Genomic DNA, 20,975 nt, shown 5'->3' on the forward strand with positions numbered 1-20,975 from the left:
CAGCAAGGACATGCAGCCAGAAAACTTTGCCCCCGCTACCTAGTGGCGGACTTCAGGGGGGAGGAGGCGTGACGGGGGTTCCGCCGGCAAAGATCGTGGGTCCAGGGTGAGATGGGGCTCAGGCCTGTACTAGAGGGTACAGGGCATTGTGGTTCCCAGGCTGCTGCTTCTGTCCAACAGAGAGGGGCCCTAACCTGGGAGTAGCGCCCCAGGAGGCTGCCCTATCAGTGGGTGTATAATGGCGGGATAGTTGCAGTGCCAAGGAGCGCTTGGAGGGTGTCCCTGCCGATGTCCTGGCAGGGTGCCCCGAGGCCACTACCAGAGCCACTGGTAAGCTGGTGGGCTAGGGGTCCCAGATCCATTGCCTGGACCTGGGACTGTACAGTGAGTGGGGACTGTGGTATGTCTATCCCCCTTTATAATACTGAATATGACAAAACACAAGAAAAAGTTTCAAAGCAAGCCTGAGGACAGTAAATCACCCAGGGGGATGAGGGTGGGTTCATGGAATGTGGGAAGTTTGAGAAGAAGAGTGGGGGAAGTTGTTGAGGCATCCAGTAGGGTGGATGTGGCGTGTTTGCAGGAAGTCCGGTACAGGGGTGGATCAGCCAGAAATATTGTTGGGAAGGACTGTTGCTATGAGTTGTTCTGGCAAGGGGGGACAGACGGATATGGAGGTGTTGATGTGATGGTTGCGGAGAAATGGGTGGAATATGTAATGAAAGTTGCGAGAGTAAGCGATAGGATATTGGTAGTGAAAATTCTGTTCGGTAGAAGGATAGCTGCGATTATATTGGCATATGCTCCACAGGCAGGATTGGATGAAGCAGAGAAAGATAGATTTTGGGATGATTTAATACATGTAGGGAGTGCTATGCGGGATGATTAGATAGTGGTTTTGGGAGGGGACTTAAATGGTCATGTAGGTGAAGCAGCACAAGGTTATGAAGGAGTGCATGGGGGATGTGCACATGGTATAAGGAATGCAGAAGGGGAAAGGATACTCGAGTTTGGGGAGGCAACGGACATGATTGTGTGCAACACATATTTTAGGAAAAGAGACAGTAGGTTAATTACGTATGAGCCTGGGGGACAGAGCAGTCAGATAGATTATTTTCTGGTTAGGAGGGCCGATAGGAGGTTAGTGAGGGATGTTAAAGTTATAGGAAGTGAGGAGTGTGTGCAGCAGCACAAACTACTGATTTGTGATACAGTGCTTAAAGAACGAGTGATGAAAAAGAGAACTTATGTACCTAGGAGGAAAATATGGAAGCTGAAAAACCAAGTAGTAAGGGATGCCTTCTATAGCGAGTTGAGGAGAGTGGTGGCTGAACAGGGAGCTGTAGACAAAGGTGTTAATGAACAGTACAGAGCCCTCAAGAACAATCTCTTGAGAGTTACTGATGTAACATGCGGTTGGACAAGAGGACCACCAAGACATAAAGTAACTTGGTGGTGGGATGAGGGTGTAGAAGCTACAGTTAAGGAGAAAAGAAGGCTTTTCCGGGAATGGAAGAAGGGTGGTAGCAAAGAGGAATATTTGGCTGCCAAGCGTAGGGCTAGAAGAGAGGTATACAGGGCAAAGTCTGAGTCACAGAGACTTTTACTTGATAACCTAAATCATGGGGAAAGGAAAAATATGATATTTAGGGTGGCAGGTCAAGTGAAGAGGGATAATCGGGATATTATAGGTGAGCAGTGTGTGAAGATTGATGATGGAAGGGTAGTGGTGAACAGTGAGGATATTAAAGATGCATGGAGAGAGCATTATAACCGGTTGTTGAATGAGCAGTTTGACTGGGACAGAGAAGGTTTGGAGCCAGCAGATCCAGTGTTTGGCCCTTGGCCTTTGAGTGATGCTGCTCCAGTGAGTGAGGCAATAGGCAGGATGAAGGTTGGGAAGGCAGCAGGTGTGTCTGGGTTGACTGCTGAAATGTTGAAGGCCTCAGGCGATATAGGGGAGTTTAGTCACTGACCTGATAAATAGGATTATTTATGAGTGTGTTGTCCCAGATGACTGACTGAAGAGTGTAATTGTAAATGTGTGTAAAGGGAAGGGTGATGTCCTGGAAACAGGAAATTATAGAGGTATAAAGCTTTTAGATCAGATAATGAAGGTAATGGAGAGAGTTTTAGAAGGTACGATTAGTGAAAGAGTGAATATTGATGAGATGCAGTTTGGGTTTATGCCAGGTAGGGGGACCACTGATGCCATATTCATTGTTCGACAGCTTCAGAAAAAATATATTGGTAGGAGAAGGGATCTTTATTTTGTTTTTGTTGATTTGGAAAAGGCCTTTGACAGAGTCCCTAGAGAGGTGGTAAAGTGGGCAATGAGAAAGCTTGGCTTGGAGGAGTGGCTGGTTAAGGTGGTTATGGCTATGTACTGTATGTGGTTGCTCACACCTAGGTAAGAGTGAATGGAGATTTGAGTGATGGGTTTTCCGTGAATGTTGGTGTGCATCAGGGGTCAGTTTTGAGTCCCATGTTGTTTATCATGGTACTTGAAGCCCTTTCACGTGACTTCAGAAACGGACTCCCGTGGGAGTTGTTGTATGCTGATGATTTGGTGTTGATTGCAAAGAATGAAAGGGAGGCAGAGGAAAGGTTTAGGAAGTGGAGAGATAGTATGGGGCACAAGGGTTAAGGGTAAATGCAGATAAAACAAAAGTGATGATATCTAGGGTTGGTGGCGGTACTGTCAAAGACGAGGGAGAGTGGTTGTGTGCAGTAATTCCATCTTGTGCGGTGTTTGTGATAAATGGGTGCATAAGAGATGTAGTGGTATCAGAGGTAAACTGCGAGATAATGTTGATTTTATGTGTACGGCGTGTCGGGGTGAGCAGGTAGAGATTGTCAGACGTGAAAGAATTGAACTTGCTGGTGAATCTCTTGAGTGTGTGGAAGAGTTTTGTTATTTGGGGGACATGTTGTGTGCTGGAGGTGGCGCTGGAGCTAGCTCTGTGGCTAGGGTGAGAAGTGGTTGGAAGAAGGTCAGGGAGCTTCAGCCTCTCCTGACATTGAGAGGACTCTCCCTACGTGCTAAGGGGTCTTTGTATGCAGCATGTGTTAGGAGTGTATTGCTGTATGGTAGTGAGACCTGGGCACTAAAGAAGGAGGATATTTGCCGGCTCAGACGTACAAAAATGACAATGATTAGGTGGATGTGTAGTGCGTCCCTGCGTCCAAGGTCTGGGGGGGCTGGGTTCACGATGGAAGAGTTGAGAGGTAGGATGGGACCGGAGTGTATTGGTGTTGTGATGAGGAGAGGTAGATTGAGATGCTTTGGACACAAGGAGAGGATGAGGGATGATAATTGGGTGAATAAGGTGAGAAGTGTTAATATTGGGGGTGGGGTCACGAGGGGTAGGTCGAGAAAGACATCGGACGAGGTCATTAAGTGTGACCCCAGGGTTAAGGGACTGAACAGTGAGGCTGCAATGGATCGTGCAGCATGGAGAGCCGCCATTAGGTGACCAAGGCCGACGCATGCAAGCATGTTGGAGCCATTAAAAACGAAACAAAACGATATACAGTATACTGTATATATATGTATACAGCTACCGCAAATTGACTTAGGACCTCCCCCCACAAGGTATTAAAAAACACAGAAATCATAGTATCTCACAATGTTTATTCATGAAATGCCATTCATTAACATGAAATCATGTTTCCCTTGTTTTTCAGGACCATTTGGATGCGTTTTGGCATGGAATCGCTTAGATCCCTAAAGTAATCTAAGGACATTTCTTTGCACCAAAAATTTGTCAGTTCAATCTTGAGGTTGTCCAGATTGGGTGTCTTCTTCTCTGACATGATCTTCTTCATCACTGCCCACCAGTTTTCTATCGGATTTAGATCCGGACTGTTGCCAGGCCAGTTGAGGACCTCAATCAGATTATCCTGAAGCCATTTTGTCACATTTCTTGACTTGTGCATGAAAAAGTCGCACCCATGAATAGCAAAAAAGTTAAACAAATGATCTTTCAGAACTTGAAAGCACCAGCCACCATTCATCATCAAGTTATCAGAAAGAGAGTAGAGGCCTCCCCTTCCCATTTCACCTGAGAAACACCCCCATACTGTTACCGATTGTGGGTGCTTAACAGTTGGCACCATGTAAGCAGTGCCATATCGACTATGGGAGGCAGGGCGACGAACCTTGGCAGAACACACCTGGAACACTTGAAATGTGCTTTCATTGGAAAACATAACTTTTCTCCACTCATCTGATGTCCAGTGTGCATACTTCTTGGCAAAAAAATGTGCTGCTTCTTCATGCAGTCAGTGAGAAGCGGATTCTTGACTGCGGTAAGGCTTGGCAAACCCAGCTCCTTCTGCAAGCGGTGTTGGATAGTTTGAACTGAGACGTCTTGTAACAGCTGGGGATGCATTCTCTTCAATTCTGATGCTGTCAGTCGAGGATTTTTTATTATTTCCCTCTTCAGAAGGGTATCTGTACATCTGGAAGTCATCCTCTTTCCACCGCCATGCTTGTGCTTTGGTATGACATCAGGTGGCAGGCCGCGCACTGCAGCAAGAATCTTCATGACGGTTGACTTTATGTATCCAGTACATTCACAAATCGTATTGATAGGGACATCATCCTGCCTCCATGCAATGATTCGGACTCTCTCATCCCTTGAGGAGTACTTTCCAGGCATGCCAACTTGACTCTAGGAAAATAACAAGGCAAAAGTAATGCATACAAAAAAAAGAGGGAGGTGCAAGCTCGGAGCGACGGGAACATATACTCCCAATCCTGCGTCTGGGCAAGTATTGATGTGCTGAGTGTTTCACCACCTCCTGCCAATGCCCGAGGAGTTGCCAGTTACTTCTTGACCAAAAAATTCACTTGCTAGAGATACACATACAAAGAAATGGCAGACAACTCTCCCACAGCAATTCTGTGTGTAGGTCCTAGGTCAATTTGCAGTGGGTGGGTGTGTGTATGTACAGTACATCCCCCTAATACGTGCCCATATGGGCAGCAGAGGACGTTGTGTACTAGGAATTCGCGTACTGTGAATACATAAACTAATGGGAAAAATTACATATGGGCAGCACCTCCCTTCATGGGCAACCCTTGACACGCATTTCAGACATAAGTACTGTACTATACAGGGAAACAATCTAAGACGTATTACCTAAGATAAAGTAAACCTACAAGATTATGGCTTTACTAGGTAAATCATTGGTCGTAGGTGGTGGCAACCATCATCCACTCCCTTGATGTTGTGCTGCCTACTTCTTCCTTAGCCTTTATCATTCTTTTTCTGTGCCTGACCTCCTCTCTTCCTATATCTCTCATCTTTCCAGTCACTTCTTATTGCTCTTCTTTCCTTTACAGGTGGCTTTACATTGAGTGACATGCCAAATGGTTTCCTGGAAGCCAAGAAACTATTTACAACGCTGGGTGGTAACCATATAACCAACCCATATGTGCTCCCAACGTGTCAACAAGTGGGTTAGTGGAGGGTTAGTGCCCCTCCACGTAAAACCATATATATATATATATATATATATATATATATATATATACAGTATACATATATATATATATATATAGTGTGTGTGTAGAGAGAAAGAGAGAGAGAGAGATACAGTATATATATATATATATATATATATATATATATTGTGTGTGTGTAGAGAGAAAGAGAGAAAGAGATACAGTATATATATATATATATATATATGTACAGTACCCTCGCATCCAACGCGGTAATATTGTCATGCATGGGTCATGTGTTGGACCAAAAACGTGTTGGACTAACAACAGAGCTTATGGGGAAAAATGAATTATGTCAGCAACCCTGGGAAAAGTCACCCTAAATACCTACCATATACCTATACATACACTGGTACTATTGTAATTATAATAAATGGTACTGTGCTATGAATGATATCTAACCTTTTAGGATAGTGTTGGTGGGCTTGCTGGGAATGGAAGGTGGTATCCAAGGCTGTAGGTAGTCCTACTGGGTCCCCGGAGGATGGCTGCTGGCGTCACTAGCGGGTAATGGTTGTTGCTCCTCCTCAACCTCCCTCATAAATCCTTCGAAATCACACTCAGAATCACTATCTTCGTCCACAGCCATGGAAGGTCCTGCTTCTGCCTCTCCTAGCACTCTGTAATCCTCGGCAAACGGCATGCTTCTCACACTGTTGCCAAAGCCCCGTCTCGTGACTGTGGAAAGTGATCGCTGTCGCTGACTCGGTAGAGAATAAGGAGAAGCAACTTTGTTTATAAACTGGTACACACGCCGATGAGAAGGGTTTCAAAACGATTGATATTTATTCTAAAATATTAATATGTATTCAGTGTCAGGCTAAATGTTCAATGCTGTATTACGATACATTCTCTGTCGAGTTGCCTGGGTTTTGGTCACACTGTTTTGCCCGTCGTATCCTCGGCAGGAATCCATCCAAATGAATTCCAAATGCCCGTGGTATCGTCGGCAATATTACCACGTTACCATTCCGATTTACCATCGTATCCTCGGCAAACCTGATATGAAGTGCCGTGTGATAGCCTTTAGCTGCCAGGATCTTGTCTTGGTTTTTTATTATAGCCCTCATGCTGGCTTCATTCATGTCGTAGGCCTTGGCAATGTCAACTTTCTTCTCCCCTTTCTTCTTCCTCTCGATGCTTTCTAGGTTGGTGGCCTGAGGGAGGTGCCGACGCTTCTTGGGGTTCTCAGAAGGCTTCCTAAGCATCGTAAGCAGGGTAAAATGCAGTAACAAGGGCAGAAAATGCAGCAAGAAAAAAGCACCTTCCAATGCAATTATGCGACTGAGTGGCGCTGTGGCGGGAGAAATTTAAATAAAACATCACGTGACACCAGAAGCGTTTTTAATTGGGCGGCATCACGATCACGTCACGATAGCGGACAGGGAAGGCTACTTGATCAGAAATTTTCATTGGCTATCATCATCATGGGAATGTCCAGTATGACCGTGTTGGACCGGGGGTGATCGTGCTAGAGTGAACTCTGCGGATTTTGCCCACTTCTCAGAGCTCTGTGCGTGTTATGCTAACACACTCGTGTTGTAGTAATTAAATCGTATTAAATAATACTAATTAATTGCTCTCTGTGCTGGACCCGAATCGTGCTGGAATAATGCGTGTTGGATGCGAGGGTACTGTGTATATATATATATATATATATATATATATACATATCTATATGGGTTGAAACAGGGATGTGTCATGTCTCCAAGGTTGTTCAATCTGTACATGGATGGGGTAATAAAAGAGGTACAAGGTAGGGTAGTGGATGTTGGAGTGGCCCTGGTGGGAGAGGATAGTGTTTGGAAACTCCCTGCACTGTTGTTGGCAGATGATACTGTGTTGTTGAATGAAGACGAAGGGGAGCTGCAAGGCTTGGTGGATGAGTTTGGGAGAGCGTGTAAGAAACGGAATCTAAAGGTGAATGTAGGGAACAGTAAAGTGATGGTCTTAGAGAGAAGTGAAGTCAGTGAATGTATAGCGAGGTTGGATGGTAAGGAATTGGAAAATGTGAGTACGTTTAAGTACTTGGGTAGTGTGATGAGTAAGGATGGAGGTTTGGAGGGTGAAGTGCTTGAAAGGGTACAGCAGGGAAGAAATGTTGCTGGTTCCTTGAAAGCAGTGATAAGAAACAGGGAAGTGAGCATGGAAGTGAAAAAGTTACTACATGACAGTATTGTGATACCACCCCTGACATATGGAAGTGAAGCTTGGACGTTGTTGGAAGGACACAAGTCAAGAGTGAGAGCAGTGGAAATGAGTTACCTAACCCGCGCCGTCCCGGCGACGTGAATTAACGTCCGCACATGATGTGCACTCATGTCCCGGCGATGTGAATTAACACGGCAACATTGCAAGGTCCCTAATTTGCATAATTTTCAATTTTCGTGAGTGATTTCGCGAGTGATTTTTGGCATGTATACACGGGACACCTTCTATTCCTCTACAAGATGCCAAGCAGGGACAATGCCTTACACCGCATAACCTCCCCCCCCCCTGCACGCCATTGTCTCGGCAATTCACCTGTTACCAGTGACCTGGCCAATAAAGACTTTCAGGGCCAGAGTGATTCCCCAATCGATGACAATGTGGAGGACAAAGTTTACATTGCATCAGAGGAAGAAATAGTCAGAAATGATGATCAGGTAATGTGGGAAAAAAAAGGTCATGAATGGTGATGAGTTAGTGAGTGAAACAATGCTTATAATGCCTATATTACTGTTTGAAAACCAATATACTCTTGTACTACATATAAATTCGTACCAAGTAAATAAATAAATACTGTTTATGAGTGGATAAAATAGTTACCCGCCCATAGAACTCGTTTTCTTTGGTGCCAGCCTGTTAGAAAACCCACTCAGGTAAGGAAGTACTTGTACCTAAATCGAGTATTTTAAACCTCTGGTGAGCGATTTCTCTATGAATTTTCGATGTTTCTCACCAAAAGCGGATGTTTGAGCCAAAAAAAAAAAAAGGTCCAAAAATGTCGGGACTGGGGCGTACCACTGCCCAGAAAACGTCGGGATGGGGCGGGTTAAGAGGAGCCTGTGGAGCCACATGGAGAGACAGGCTGATGAATGAGGATATAAAGGAGCGTTGTGGTGTGGATGTGGATGTGATAGGAAGCATTAGGAAGAACACACTGAGGTGGTTTGGCCATGTGGAGAGGATGGAGGGTGAAAGACTGACGAAGAGAGTGTATGTGAGTGAGGTGGAGAGGGGAAGAGGAAGGGGGAGGCCGAGGATGAGATGGAGGGATGGGGTGGAGAGGTATATTAGAAAGGGGGGTGTGAGTTGGGAGCAGGGCAGTGAAATGGCGGGGGACAGGGCAACATGAAGGCGGTTTGTTTGTGGCCACCCCAAAACGGGATTGAGGCGTTTGGCAATAGATAGATAGATAGATTTATATTTTATATATTTGAACTGTATGTGTTTGAAATATGCCCTTTAGTACATCTCAAGGGCTAAAAAAAAGAGGACTTTGAGGGAGCAGTGCCACCCATATGCTATTTTTTCCATAAGATATGTTGTTCACAGTGAACGAATTTACTTTGAACTTAATAATTACACATCTGCTTCCATAACAACCACTACCCTAACGCAACATAATATTAATGTACAGTATATGCAATAACAGATGATGTAACATAACATGTTAATGTAGATGGTTTATCAGATGATGTACATCATGAAATACAGCAGCAGCATACATTAAACTCAAAGAGGGTACTGGTAGGTGGCCTGTAGTCCTAACGGACCAGGGATCAAATCCCCGCTGGGGCAGGAAACAGTTTAAGGATTTGAATTTCATTAAATCAGGCTTTACTGATCTACCAGGAGACCCGCCGACATGTCGTAAAAATACCTCCGCTAATACCAATACACCAGTCCTGTATGAGACAGCCCTAGCATGTATTCAATATGGACGGTGGGTGTTAGCGCCGAAGTGGTGACATGTAGGGGTGTATGGTATGTAGGAGGACTGCTGGGCCTTGATAGCAGGCTGTGAAGCCTATGCCCAGAGTCGAATACATAAAAAAAGAAAAAAAAACACCTTTCAAAAATCAACTAAAATTTTTATCTGCCTTTCAACTGATTCAGTGACTTTGGAAAGAGGTACATTTTTGTGTAAGAAGAGATCTAACAATAAAAAAGGAGAAAATGATTACAAATGAGACAAGTTAGTTTTGTTAGGTTAGCACAAATAAGGTTGGGTTGTTACAAAAATTTTGGTTAGGTCTGGACAAATAGGCACTAAATATGGGTAATTCCATACAAAAATGGCATTCAAAGATGGCGTCCGTCTGTCTCTGCACATTAGAAGATAGTGTCTCTATCTTCAGTACCATTAGGTACCAGTATTGTAAACAAACATCACTTTTTAAACACTTCACCATATGAGAAATAAGCATCAAAAGTTGAAAATGCCATCAGAAAATACTCAAATAATCCTACAAAGAGCTAAAAAAAAAAAAAAAAAAAAAAAGGGCAAAATAATGTAGGCTTATGTCTCCCTAAGGATTACCCTGAAAAGATATAGGTGACACTAAACTGGCAATACAGTAATACCCTTGACTGCGTCATGACAAAGTGTTTGCAGTGTAAGTCTCCCCACGATTCTGTAAGCAAATGTCAAAAAAATATACATTTTAAATATCATGCCAGAATATGCACAAATACTTTACACTGACCCATGAATGATAGTGCCAAGCACTGACACTTCCTTCATAACTGCATAATCTCTCTCACGGAGTTCTGTTTGCTTGAGTTTCTCAAACTGCTCATGCTCTCATTTCTGCTAAACCTTCTCAATCAACTCATTAGAAATTATTTTACAGCACGATCTGGTCCCCTGCAGATAAGCAATTTCGTCCATCGACTTTCAAGCAATTTTTACCACCTACTGTACCGTATATATAGTATATATATATATATATATATATATATATATATATATATATATATATAATCTAACCTAACGAACTATACAATGATTCATCCACATCAGCACCCACTGAAGAAAAACAGGAACAATGAAAATCAAATATCGCCAACTGAAGGACGGGGCTATTGCGTTCAATTTTTAAGCTCGCTGGCCTCATTATCCTTCGCAGCTACAAGAATAATGGCAGCTGCCCTTCTCACCCTGATCCTCCAGCAACTCGTACATCCTCTCCGCCACCACCAAAGCAGCACCTTCCTCATCGTCGCCAGAGTCGTCCTCCTCCATTACGTCCTCGGCCTGAGCTTCTCTCTGATCAGCGTTGTCACCCGCGTTGTCCTCCTCCATAGCTGCCTCCTCCTCCTCTTCCGCATCTCTGTCCTGTCTGTCTGCCATATTTCGTCTCGGTTAGGCCATACACCGCCCGCAGAAAGTAATCAGCAATCCCCTACTGCCAACTCCTTCGTCCAAATCGCTTCAACTCACTTTAGACCTGCATCGTAGTCAAGTTGTAGCACCCATGGCGTAGTTGCCTATTTTGGAAATACTTTGAGTCATATCCAAAGTAAAGTTGGTCACCAAGCCTCGTATGTAACCCTAAAATTGTTTGTGCACTGAGGAATATTATCTTAGGTTCAGTTTAGCACTGCTTGGGGAGAGAGCTATGAAAGGGATTGAACGAAAAACAAGACACTTCCTAGTTATGCGAATCGCTCCCCCACCCCCGTTTTGTGTGTGTCACATTATTTTCCTTTTTATACTTTATATCTGAGTTGACATACTTTCTCCCCCTACAGTCTCATCCAAATAATAATAAAATTATGTTCAGCGTACTAGAGAGCCCTTTACCAGCGCCAGAAAGTGAAAACTTTAACCTGATTTATTAAGACCAGAGTTTGACCTACCCTGGAACTTTGACTTTTGACCTGTTTAAAAAAAAAAAAAATACAGTAGAACTAAAATGCAGTATAATGTCACAGAGGGCAACCCAACACCTCCAGAAGCCCACCGAGGAGCATATACAGCGTGCCTGGACTCCGGGCGACAAGGACATAAGTCCGCCCGAGCCGCGCGCCCCTATGACCCGGAGCTCGCCCCGCCACCACCATAGCAGGAATACGAGACTACCTTCCAGGCGAGCCGACCACCAACAACTACGGGGTGGAGCTGTTACTCCAGCTCCAGTCAGCACCCCTGAGATGGCCGGTAGCCGCTCAACCCTCCTACAGGAGACGGCCTGCAGCCGCTCTGGAGACAAACACGAGACGGCCTGTAGCCGCTCCTGCCTTTGTCAGGAGATGGCCAGAAGCCACTCTGAAGGTGTCCCTAACGAGACGGCCTGTAGTCGCTCGACCTCCTACAGGAGACGGCTTGCAGCCGCTCTGGAGACAAACAGGAGACAGCCTGTAGCCGCTCCTGCCTTCGTCAGGAGATGGCCGGTAGCCGCTCTGAAGGTGCCCCTCAAGAGACGACCTGTAGCTACTCGACCCTCATACAGGAGACAGCCTGCAGCTGCTCTGGAGGCAAACAGGAGATGGCCTGTAGCCGCTCCCGCCTTCATCAGGAGACGGCTGGTAGCCGCTCTGAAGGTGCCCCTCGAGAGATGGCCTGTAGCCGCTTGACCCTCCTACAGGAGATGGCCTGCAGCAGCTCTGGAGGGAACCAGGAGATGGCCAGTAGCCGCTCCCACCTTCATCAGGAGACGGCCTGTAGCCACTCTGAAGGTGCCCCTGAGTCGGCCTGTAGCCGCTCCCTCCCCCAGGCCACAGCCAGTAGCTGGGCCTTAGTAACAGTCGGTAGCTGCACCCCCAGAAGGCCACGGCCAGTAGCCGGGCCCTATAGCAGGAGACGGCTGGTAGCTGCTCCTCCATAAGGTGCTGACTCCTGCCCACCAACCTATGACCCGGAGGGAGCCCCCAGTCTGGAGAAGTACTGGAGAGGCCCCTTGACTACCACCGGGCTCTTCTTCCTGCTTCCAGATCATGAGAGGACTCACCTGATGGGCCCCAACGTAGGCAGACGCTGCAGCCCCCTCCTGACGGCATCCCCAAACACTGGGGACTGCAGCCCTTGGGACCTCCAGATCACCCTCAGTACCTCCAGGCAGGACCTCCCTTCACCCAGACACCGGAGATCTTCGTCCTCTGTCAGGCACCTGAGCAAGAAGTTCAGGCAGCTATTTGGCCCCAGCCCCAAGGGAAAGACTCGTGCCCCAAGCCCCGAAAGCGCTGGACCCTTCGCCACCAGCAGCCCCGGATGAGAGAGGATGCCCCTACGCGTGATCCCGTGGCTCCTGAACACGGAGGACCCCGGTGGAACCCAGCCCCATCAGTATTGAGGCTGAGTCACCTCCCCCGCCCCTTGTACCTGACCGCCATGACACCCAGACCCGAAAGGAGTGACAGTGAAAGAACAGTGTCTGTGACACAGTGAAGTAAAGGCAGAACAGTGAATTAACAGTATAAAGGAAATCAGTGAGAAAAGCATCAGTGACATTATAAAAGAGTGGTGGAATAAGCAAGGTAACAGTGAGACAGTGAACACAGCAAGGCAGTGAAATACGGGTCTATCACAGTGAATACGCTACCAAATAATAACGCCACACCACACTAAGATCATACACAGGCCCCAGTATTAAAGTAATAATTACCCATAGTGAAACAGTACCACCAATATATAAAACTTGGACTTCCTGCAGTAATAGTGCATAACCCCTCTGCCCTAAGTGCTATTCACCTTACCCGACCTTGACCTGAGTAGTATCTTGCACGTTACTAACAACTCATCTCTAGGCCTAAGAATTATAATTGTCCAGTATATCTGTATTTGTGACATCTACCCGTTCCACTGCAGAATTTAGTAATACACATGTAAGGTTGTTGCCTTGGGTTTTTTGTGTCCTGCCCCTCTCGTATTTGTCTAAGCTCCAGTCTAGAAAGAGAACCCAGCTACACACTAGGCGTTAGAGGGACGGGAAGCTGACCCTGAAACACCTAGCATTACAAGAACTACATGAGCTGTCCCTCTACCCTTCCATCAAGTTTGTATAATGCCGGGAATAATCTTGGAGGGCATTACAACTCCGGGAATAATCACTGAGGGCATCATGACACCCCCAGGAAGAGCTTAAGGAGGGGCGGACAGACCACGGCCTGACTCCGGGCGACAGGGACATACATCCGCCCGGGCCACGCGCCCCTATGACCCGGAACTCGCCCGCCACCACCATAGCAGGAAACGAAGATTACCTTGTAGGCTAGCTGACCCTCGACAGGATCAGGATGGAGCTATTATTCTAGCTCCAGTCAGCACCCCAGCAATGGCCAGTAGCCGCACCCTTTTTGAGACGGCCTGCAGCTGCTCACCCTTCCTTCAGGAGACGGCCAGTAGTCGCTCCCGCCTTCGTCAGGAGACAGCCGGTAGCCGCTCCGAAGGTGCTCTTGAGACAACCAGTAGCCACTCACCCCTCCTTCAGGAGACGGCCAGTTGCCACTCCCGCCTTCGTCAGGAGATGGCTGGTAGCCGCTCCGAAGGTGCCCTTGAGGCAGCCAGTAGCCGCTCATCCCTCCTTCAGGAGACGGCCAGTAGCAGCTCCCACCTTTGTCAGGAGATGGCCGGTAGCCGCTCCGAAGGTGCCCTTGAGATGGCCAGTAGCTGCTCACTTCTCCCTCAGGAGACGGCCGGTAACCGCTCTCACCTTCATCAGGAGATGGCCGGTAGCCGCTCCAAATGTGCCCCTGAGACGGCCAGTAGCCACTCCCCCACACGGGCCATGGCCAGTAGCCGGGCCCCTAAAAGGCTACAGCCAGCAGCCAGGCCCTACGGCAGGGGATGGCCAGCAGCCGCTCCTCCATCAGGTGCTGCCACACCCCCACGACGTGACATCCTCCAGGAGGAGAGTCTCAGTCCCAAGGACCTGTGGAGAGGCCCTGTGCTATTCCCAGGGTTGTATTCCGCCCAGCTGGCTCCAGAGGGACCCAACCTGATTGATGGACTCTGACGACGACCGATGCTGCAGCTCACTCCTGACGGCGTCCCCGACGGCAGGAGGCCGCCCGCAGGACCGCCAGTCAAGTCCTCTCCCTACCCCGATGCACACGACGCTTGTCCTTCGTCAGGCGCCTAAGAGCGCACTTCAGGAGGCTGTTTGGCCCAAGCCCTGAGGGCTGCACTCCAACTCCCAGCCCTGACAGTACAGGGCTCTTCACCGCCCCTAGCCCCGGATGAGAGAGGACGCCCCTACCAGTGATTCCGTGGCCGCTGGATACAGAGGCCACAGGCGGGACTCAGCCCCCATCAGGAGTCGTGCTGTGAGTCTCCCGCCGCCCCACTAACCACGCCACCACCCCACCGACAGTGAGTGACAGTGAATAGTGCAGTGACAGTGTAATAGTGACTAGAATATCGGGCAGCTAATATCCAAGAGAACATAAGTCCAAGGCCTAGTAATGTGTGGTAATTACGATCCGGGCAAACAGTGACATAGTGAGAGTAAGAAGAGAGATCTAATAAGAGTGCAGTGATTTCAGTAACTATCAGACTCTGCCTTTATAATGTAATTCCTCTGCACTGCAAGACCAGTGAAATACTTGCCCAGCCTAAATACAGTTTCTATTTCCCTCCAAGAGAGTGATCTATTCCCCTGCCCAAAATACTACGAACACTATTTATTGTGCGATTCACCTGCTATCCTGAACTATTGATTAAATAGTACCCTGTGTGATACTACGATACTATAGTACATGACTTATAATTACCCAGATTCCTGTTGTTGTGACATCTACCTGTTCCACATATAGAATTAGTCAGTACACGTGTCGGCCTAAAGTTGTTCCCTTGAGTTTTTGTGTCCTGCCTCTCTCTTGTTTGTCAAAGCTCCGGTCTAGAAAGAGAACCCAGTTGCACACTAGGCGTTCAACGGACGGGAAGCTGACTCTTAAACAGCATAACAGTTTGGATAAAATCGGATAAAAACCGTTTGTTTTTCGTCACCGCGCGTGCCCGCGATATTTGAGAAGCGGGATTAGCTTGTTCGGTAGTACTCCAAGTGTTATGCAGCGTGTTCTGAGTCCCGACTTCTCGGGTACAGACACGGTACAGCCTGTTTTTTTTTCTGTTTTTTTTTTTTTCCTTTTCCCCCGACCGGGTCAGTACTAGCAAGGAAGGAAAACACAAACACCACTGGTCAAATGGCACACTTATATATTATCAAAAGACAAGCACACATCGCTCTATGAGCAAAACTGAGAAACTTACAGTACTTAGAATAAGGTTTACAACAATCACTTTCCACCTAGTTCAGCAAGTCTGGTCTATACACGGAAATACACTTTCCTGAAGTAGGGTTATGTCCACACAGTGTCACAGACAATATGTACATCATATTCACACATACGGACAGCTTAATACAGCATACCCGTTCCGACAGGCGCGTGACATAGATGACAACATTATTCAAGCCCTTAAGCCTAGATATTCGCGTGACATAGACGGGGCCCTAGCTAGAACCAGGGCCCATATTTATACAATATATCCGCGTGATATGGACGATGCCCTAGCTAATTTTAGGCTATGTGCTCGTCACACAGAACGAGAGTATATGATGTCTCACAATTCATCGGGGAGGGGGGGTGGGGCATTAGTGAGTCTAGGGAGGGTATGTTCATATGGGGGACGGGGACTGGGGGTCTGGGGAAGAGAAGGAGAGCACCTGGGGAGGGTCACACTGATGCATGTTGTCCTGTGGGGGGGGGGCGACACTGGGGGGAGGGTTGTCACTGTCTGGGAACCGACCCGGGCGGGGGTGCCGACCATTCTGCGCTCAAGATTTCAGGTGGTAGAGTTGGTTATGACACACTGGGGGGGGGGGAGGGAATAACACCGCGGCTGCCGGGTGGGGGAGAGGGGGGAGGGAGAGTAAAGCACTGGGGAGGGTTGTACAACACTGGAGAGACACACTGCAGATATGGGGAGGAGTCACAGGAGGTAGTTCACTGGTGGAGGGGTCCAACAGCACTGGGGGAGCGTATAATCATAGTGTCTGGTACTCACGATTCGTACGCAGGGAAGGGAACGACCCACGGGGCAGGAGGGCCTGCGCCGGGGGCTCCAGATGACGGCCAGGCGTGGGAGGTGGGCCGTCCGGCAAGTAGTACAGGGGAGGGTGGTCCTTGCGATTGCCACTAGTCCTGGAGGAGTGGGCGGATGGTGTGTTGGACAACTCCTTAGCCACGACAGCCCAGCAGGAGGCAGGGCTCTCAGGGCTAGAGCCGAAGAGGGCCAGAAGACACGCTGCTCGGTGCTGGCCCTTAATCGTCGTCGGGGTCCTTGGGGAGGACCTGGGGAGGCCCGGGCTTAGGGTCGGCTGGGAGGAGGGCGGTGCCCTTGCTGGGCTGCCGTCCCGTCTGGCAGGGGCGGCCGTCAGGGAGGAACGGCGGCCACCTACACTGGGGAAAGTCCGGCCACCGCAGCGAGCATCTGTGGAGGCCCGGTGCAGCTCTTCTCCCTGGGGAGTGGGGCTGGCGGAAGTTTCCATTGGGCCTTGTGTAGAGGTAAGGTTATGGGGGACGTGTTGGGCTTGTGGGGGGTAGGAGTGGGCTGTCCTTGTGGTATAGGTGAGACTAGGGGTGATGATGTGGTGAAGTATCTGGCCGGCGGCCGCGAGAGGCGGCCGGATCGGGTGATGGTGGTGGTGAGGGTGGGTGTGGGTGGTGAGGGAAGTGCGACCTTGTGGTGTGGTGGCGGAGGATGCTGAGGTGGTCAGGGTGTTTGGTGGTGTGGCAGGGGTGGTGGTTAGGGGGTGGGCGGATGGTTTGGGGCGGGCTATGGAGTATGGTGCGGGTGTAGAGGTGGCCGCGGGTGGTGTGCAGTGCTGGAAACGTGGTGGGGTGGCCAGGGGTGGGCTAGGGGTCCCGGGGCCAGCTGGCTGGGCTTGCATTGGAGGTGTAGTGGTGGGGTCTGAGGTGTAAGGTGTAGTGGGGGGGTTGACCGGAAGGGAGGGAGTGGGGGAGGATGGTAGGGAGGAGGAGGGTGTGAAGTAGCAGATGTATGAGTCTGACGGGGAGTCTGGAGCAGCAGAAGGTGGTGAGGTGGTGTGGTGGGTGGGGGTAGGGGGGTGGTGTCATGGGGAGATGTTTATTGGAAATGGGCGTACGTGACAATTACGGTAAGTGCGTGGTGTGTTGTGGTAACTGATGGTGACTTGGTAGGGGCTGGGCACGTGGGTGATGGTGTATGGTCCCACTAACTGGGATGAGACTTTGCTGGGTGTTGGTAGTTTAGCCACTACTACTGAATCACCCAGTTTGTATGGGTTGTAGGGGACGACGTCTGGTTGTAGGTCCTGATGCTTCTGCAAGTGGTGCAGTTGCCTCTTGAGGTGGTGAAGGAGGTTGGACGTACGGGACGTGGAAGGGGGCTGTAGGTGCTGTCCCCGTGGTAGGAGGTGGGGGACCTCCCTGAATACCCGTTCTTGAGGTGAGATGCTGTCTTCTCGTGGGCAGGAATTCATCCCCCACTGCACAATCTTGACGTGGGCAGGCCAGTCCTCATTCTCTGTCTCTTCTATTCACGCCCACACCTGGTTGAGGAGGATGCGATGGCTCCTTTCACATATTCTGTTCCACTGGGGCCAGTAGGGAGAGGAGTGCAAGATGCAGTAACCGAAGATAGTGGCGAGTTCTTGCCATATTGTGCTGATGAAGTCGGGGACGTTGTCTGAGTTCAGGGCTTGGGGTATGCCAAAGTAACGGAAGATGTGGTGGACGAGGGCATCGGCCATGGCGACAGAGTGGTTTTCCTTGGCCGGGAGGGCAATGAGGAATTTCGAGTATGTGTCCAGGAAGGTGATGATATATTTGTAGCCGGCTTTAGGGAGTAGAGAGCCCACTACATCCACGGACAACATTTGCCATGGCTTGTGGGCAGTGATGCTTCCCGACGGACCAGGCGTGCTGGTGATGTCCTTGCCTAGCACACAGGCTCGGCAGGCCTGGGTGAATTGCTTGGCCAGGTTGGAGGGGCCGGGCGTCCAATAGGCATCGTTGAATACTTGTAAAGGTTTCTTAGTGCCAGGATGAATCCCGTTGTTTGAGTGGAGGTGGGTCATTGTGTCGAGGGTGGTTTTGGGGTCGAGCACTATATGTCCCGACTGGGTGAGCAGGTGATTGCCTTGTTGGTGGAGCTTGGAGAATACCCGTGGTGGTATCCAGTGGGGGCGATCCTTATAGCACCACTGTTGTAAAAGGGTGGGTTTAACTTGGACGGAGTTAATCGACAGTCAGGATAAGGCGCCGGCGTTGGTGTGTAGCTTGCCAGGGCGATAGGATATCTTGTAGTTAAACTCCTCAAGGGTTTCCCTCCATCTGATGAGTTGGGCGTTGTGGGTACTGGACTGACGTAACCATTGCAGCAATTGATGATCGATGATGATGGTAACCTGTGTACCTGAGAGGTAGGCTCGAAAATGCTCCAGTGCCCATACAGTGTCTAGGCGTTCTCGTTTGTTGGAGGCGTAATTTCTCTTGGCTTGGTTGGGGGTGCGGCTGGTGCATGTGATGATGTGCTCCCACCCTTCTTGCACCTGGGCGAGGACAGCGCCGAGTGCTGCAGGGACTCATATGTATATAGGAGGAATGGCAGGGTGTAGTCGGGGAATGCGACAATCGGGGCAGTAATGAGCTTGGTTTTTAGGTCGTGCAATGTCATTCTCTGCTCATCGGTTGAGGTGAAAGGCTCGCCCTTTTTGGTCAAGTCATGGAGGGGCTTAGTGATGTTTGCAAATCCTTTCACAAAGCACCGGTAGAAAGAGGTGAGCCCTAGGAAGGACATCTCGGGGTAGGGGGAGATTTGCAATGGCACGCAGCTTGTCGGAGTCAAGTGATATTCCTTCCTTTGAGATAATGTGTCCCAGGAAGGAGATGGTTCGGGCAGCCAGGACGCATTTTGATGGTCTGAGTTTGAGGCCAGCCTGGTGGATGCGCAGGAAGACCTTTTTAAGGCACTGGAGATGGTCGGCCCATGTCTGGCTGAAAATAATTACATCGTATAGGTATGCCAAGCAGATTTCCCAGGTAAGGCCACTGAGGAGCGGCTCCATTATTCTGGAAAACATAGCAGGGGCGTTACAGAGTCCGAATGGTAGGACGCTGAATAGTGTTTTCCGTTGCTGGTGGAGAAGGCTGTTTTCTCCCTGTCCTTGTGGTGTACGGGAACTTCCCAATATCCCGATTGGAGGTCCAAGGTGGAGAACCAGGATGCTCCATACAGAAAGTCAAGGTGTCAGGACTGTAAAATATCTTAATACATTATAACCAGCAACATACATAATATAGTCTAGAGCAATGGTTCTTAACCTTTTTTGAGTCACGGACCCCTTCGAGAACCTGGTGAAAGCTATGAACCCCTTCCCTAAAGAAATGCACGTAAGCTCATAAACACAGCATTTTGCATGCAATGAATATATTTTATTGAAAACTACCTCACGCAGTGTATGAAATACACAAAGTATTAAACGGTCTTTACAAGAAATTATGTTTCTCACTCTTTTTCATGCAAAAACCTAATGGCCACTCGATGAAAAAATGAAATACATCCAACTTCTGCAATTTAAACAAAACAAAACTTTAATTCTGCTCTAAAATTCATTTCAACGAGAGGGTTGTTGTTGTTTGGCTAGAATATGAAGATGAAATTGTGGAGTGGTCCTTGACAAGGCAACACGCATGTCATCGCTGACATCCAGTTGATTTCGACTTTTCGTTTTGATAGAAACAAGCTCTGAAAAAACTGACTCACAAAGGTATGTAGTAGCAGACAGAATCAGAGCACCTATAGCTCGCTTTGCCAAATGAGGGTAGGCTTATGTCAACGATCACCAGAATTCTTCAAGACTTTTTTTTTTTTTCAGCTAATGATGCCAAATGGCATCACGCAATATCGCTAAATTGTTCTCAATTTTTCTGATCTTCACGGACCCCCTGAAGCCCATCCATGGACACCTTGGGGGTCCATGGACCCCAGGTTAAGAACCCTTAGTCTAGAGGTTAGGTCAATGTCAAATCTAGGGGCCAAAGGAAGTGACGTAAGCACCTCTCCAGAATGTCTCTCACCAGCACAATAGCCCACAAACAGCGCCTCGTGACCATACACACACAGGCTTCTAGAACATTTCAAAAACAGTATAGACCACGTGACACGACCCCTGCTAAACGAGAACGTAGGAATCAGAGTTCAGAAGGAGGCTGGCGATCGTAGCGAGAGAGTGGCAGAGAGAAACAGAGCAAGACAGGGAGGTAGCTAGCGGGACTCTATACTTCACTCATGTGTGAGAGACTTTGTTAATATTTCCAAGACAAATAAAAATAGTCCCATACTAATCTTTACCTCTCCTGTCATTGCATGTCAAAAGGAACGAATATTATCTACTTACAAAACTACTCACGTATAACAACCGCATGTCCACGAGTCTAATATATGTAAAACTGATCTATAAAACTTCACTACAAGCACATACGAAGTTTC

At 48.4% G+C, this 20,975-nt stretch overlaps 2 protein-coding genes across 3 annotated transcripts in view; one reads left to right on the top strand and one right to left on the bottom strand.

Moving 5' to 3' along the window:
- The window catches only part of ohgt (E3 ubiquitin ligase component cereblon), a 79,079-nt gene extending 68,174 nt beyond the window's left edge, over window positions 1-10,905 (bottom strand). For both annotated transcript variants that reach the window (XM_080268193.1, XM_080268192.1), the window contains exon 1: window positions 10,658-10,905. In XM_080268193.1, the coding sequence (XP_080124319.1) occupies window positions 10,658-10,850 (193 nt within the window). In that variant the 5' untranslated portion in view covers window positions 10,851-10,905. The remainder of the gene's footprint in view (window positions 1-10,657) is intronic.
- The window catches only part of TTLL15 (tubulin tyrosine ligase-like 15), a 180,488-nt gene that overhangs the window by 132,227 nt on the left and 27,286 nt on the right, over window positions 1-20,975 (top strand). The gene's annotated exons all lie outside the window — the stretch shown is intronic.

Source organism: Coenobita brevimanus, chromosome 26, assembly GCF_032717465.1.
Source record: "Coenobita brevimanus isolate Jiangsu-jjx chromosome 26, ASM3271746v2, whole genome shotgun sequence".
NCBI classification, from domain to species: domain Eukaryota; kingdom Metazoa; phylum Arthropoda; class Malacostraca; order Decapoda; family Coenobitidae; genus Coenobita; species Coenobita brevimanus.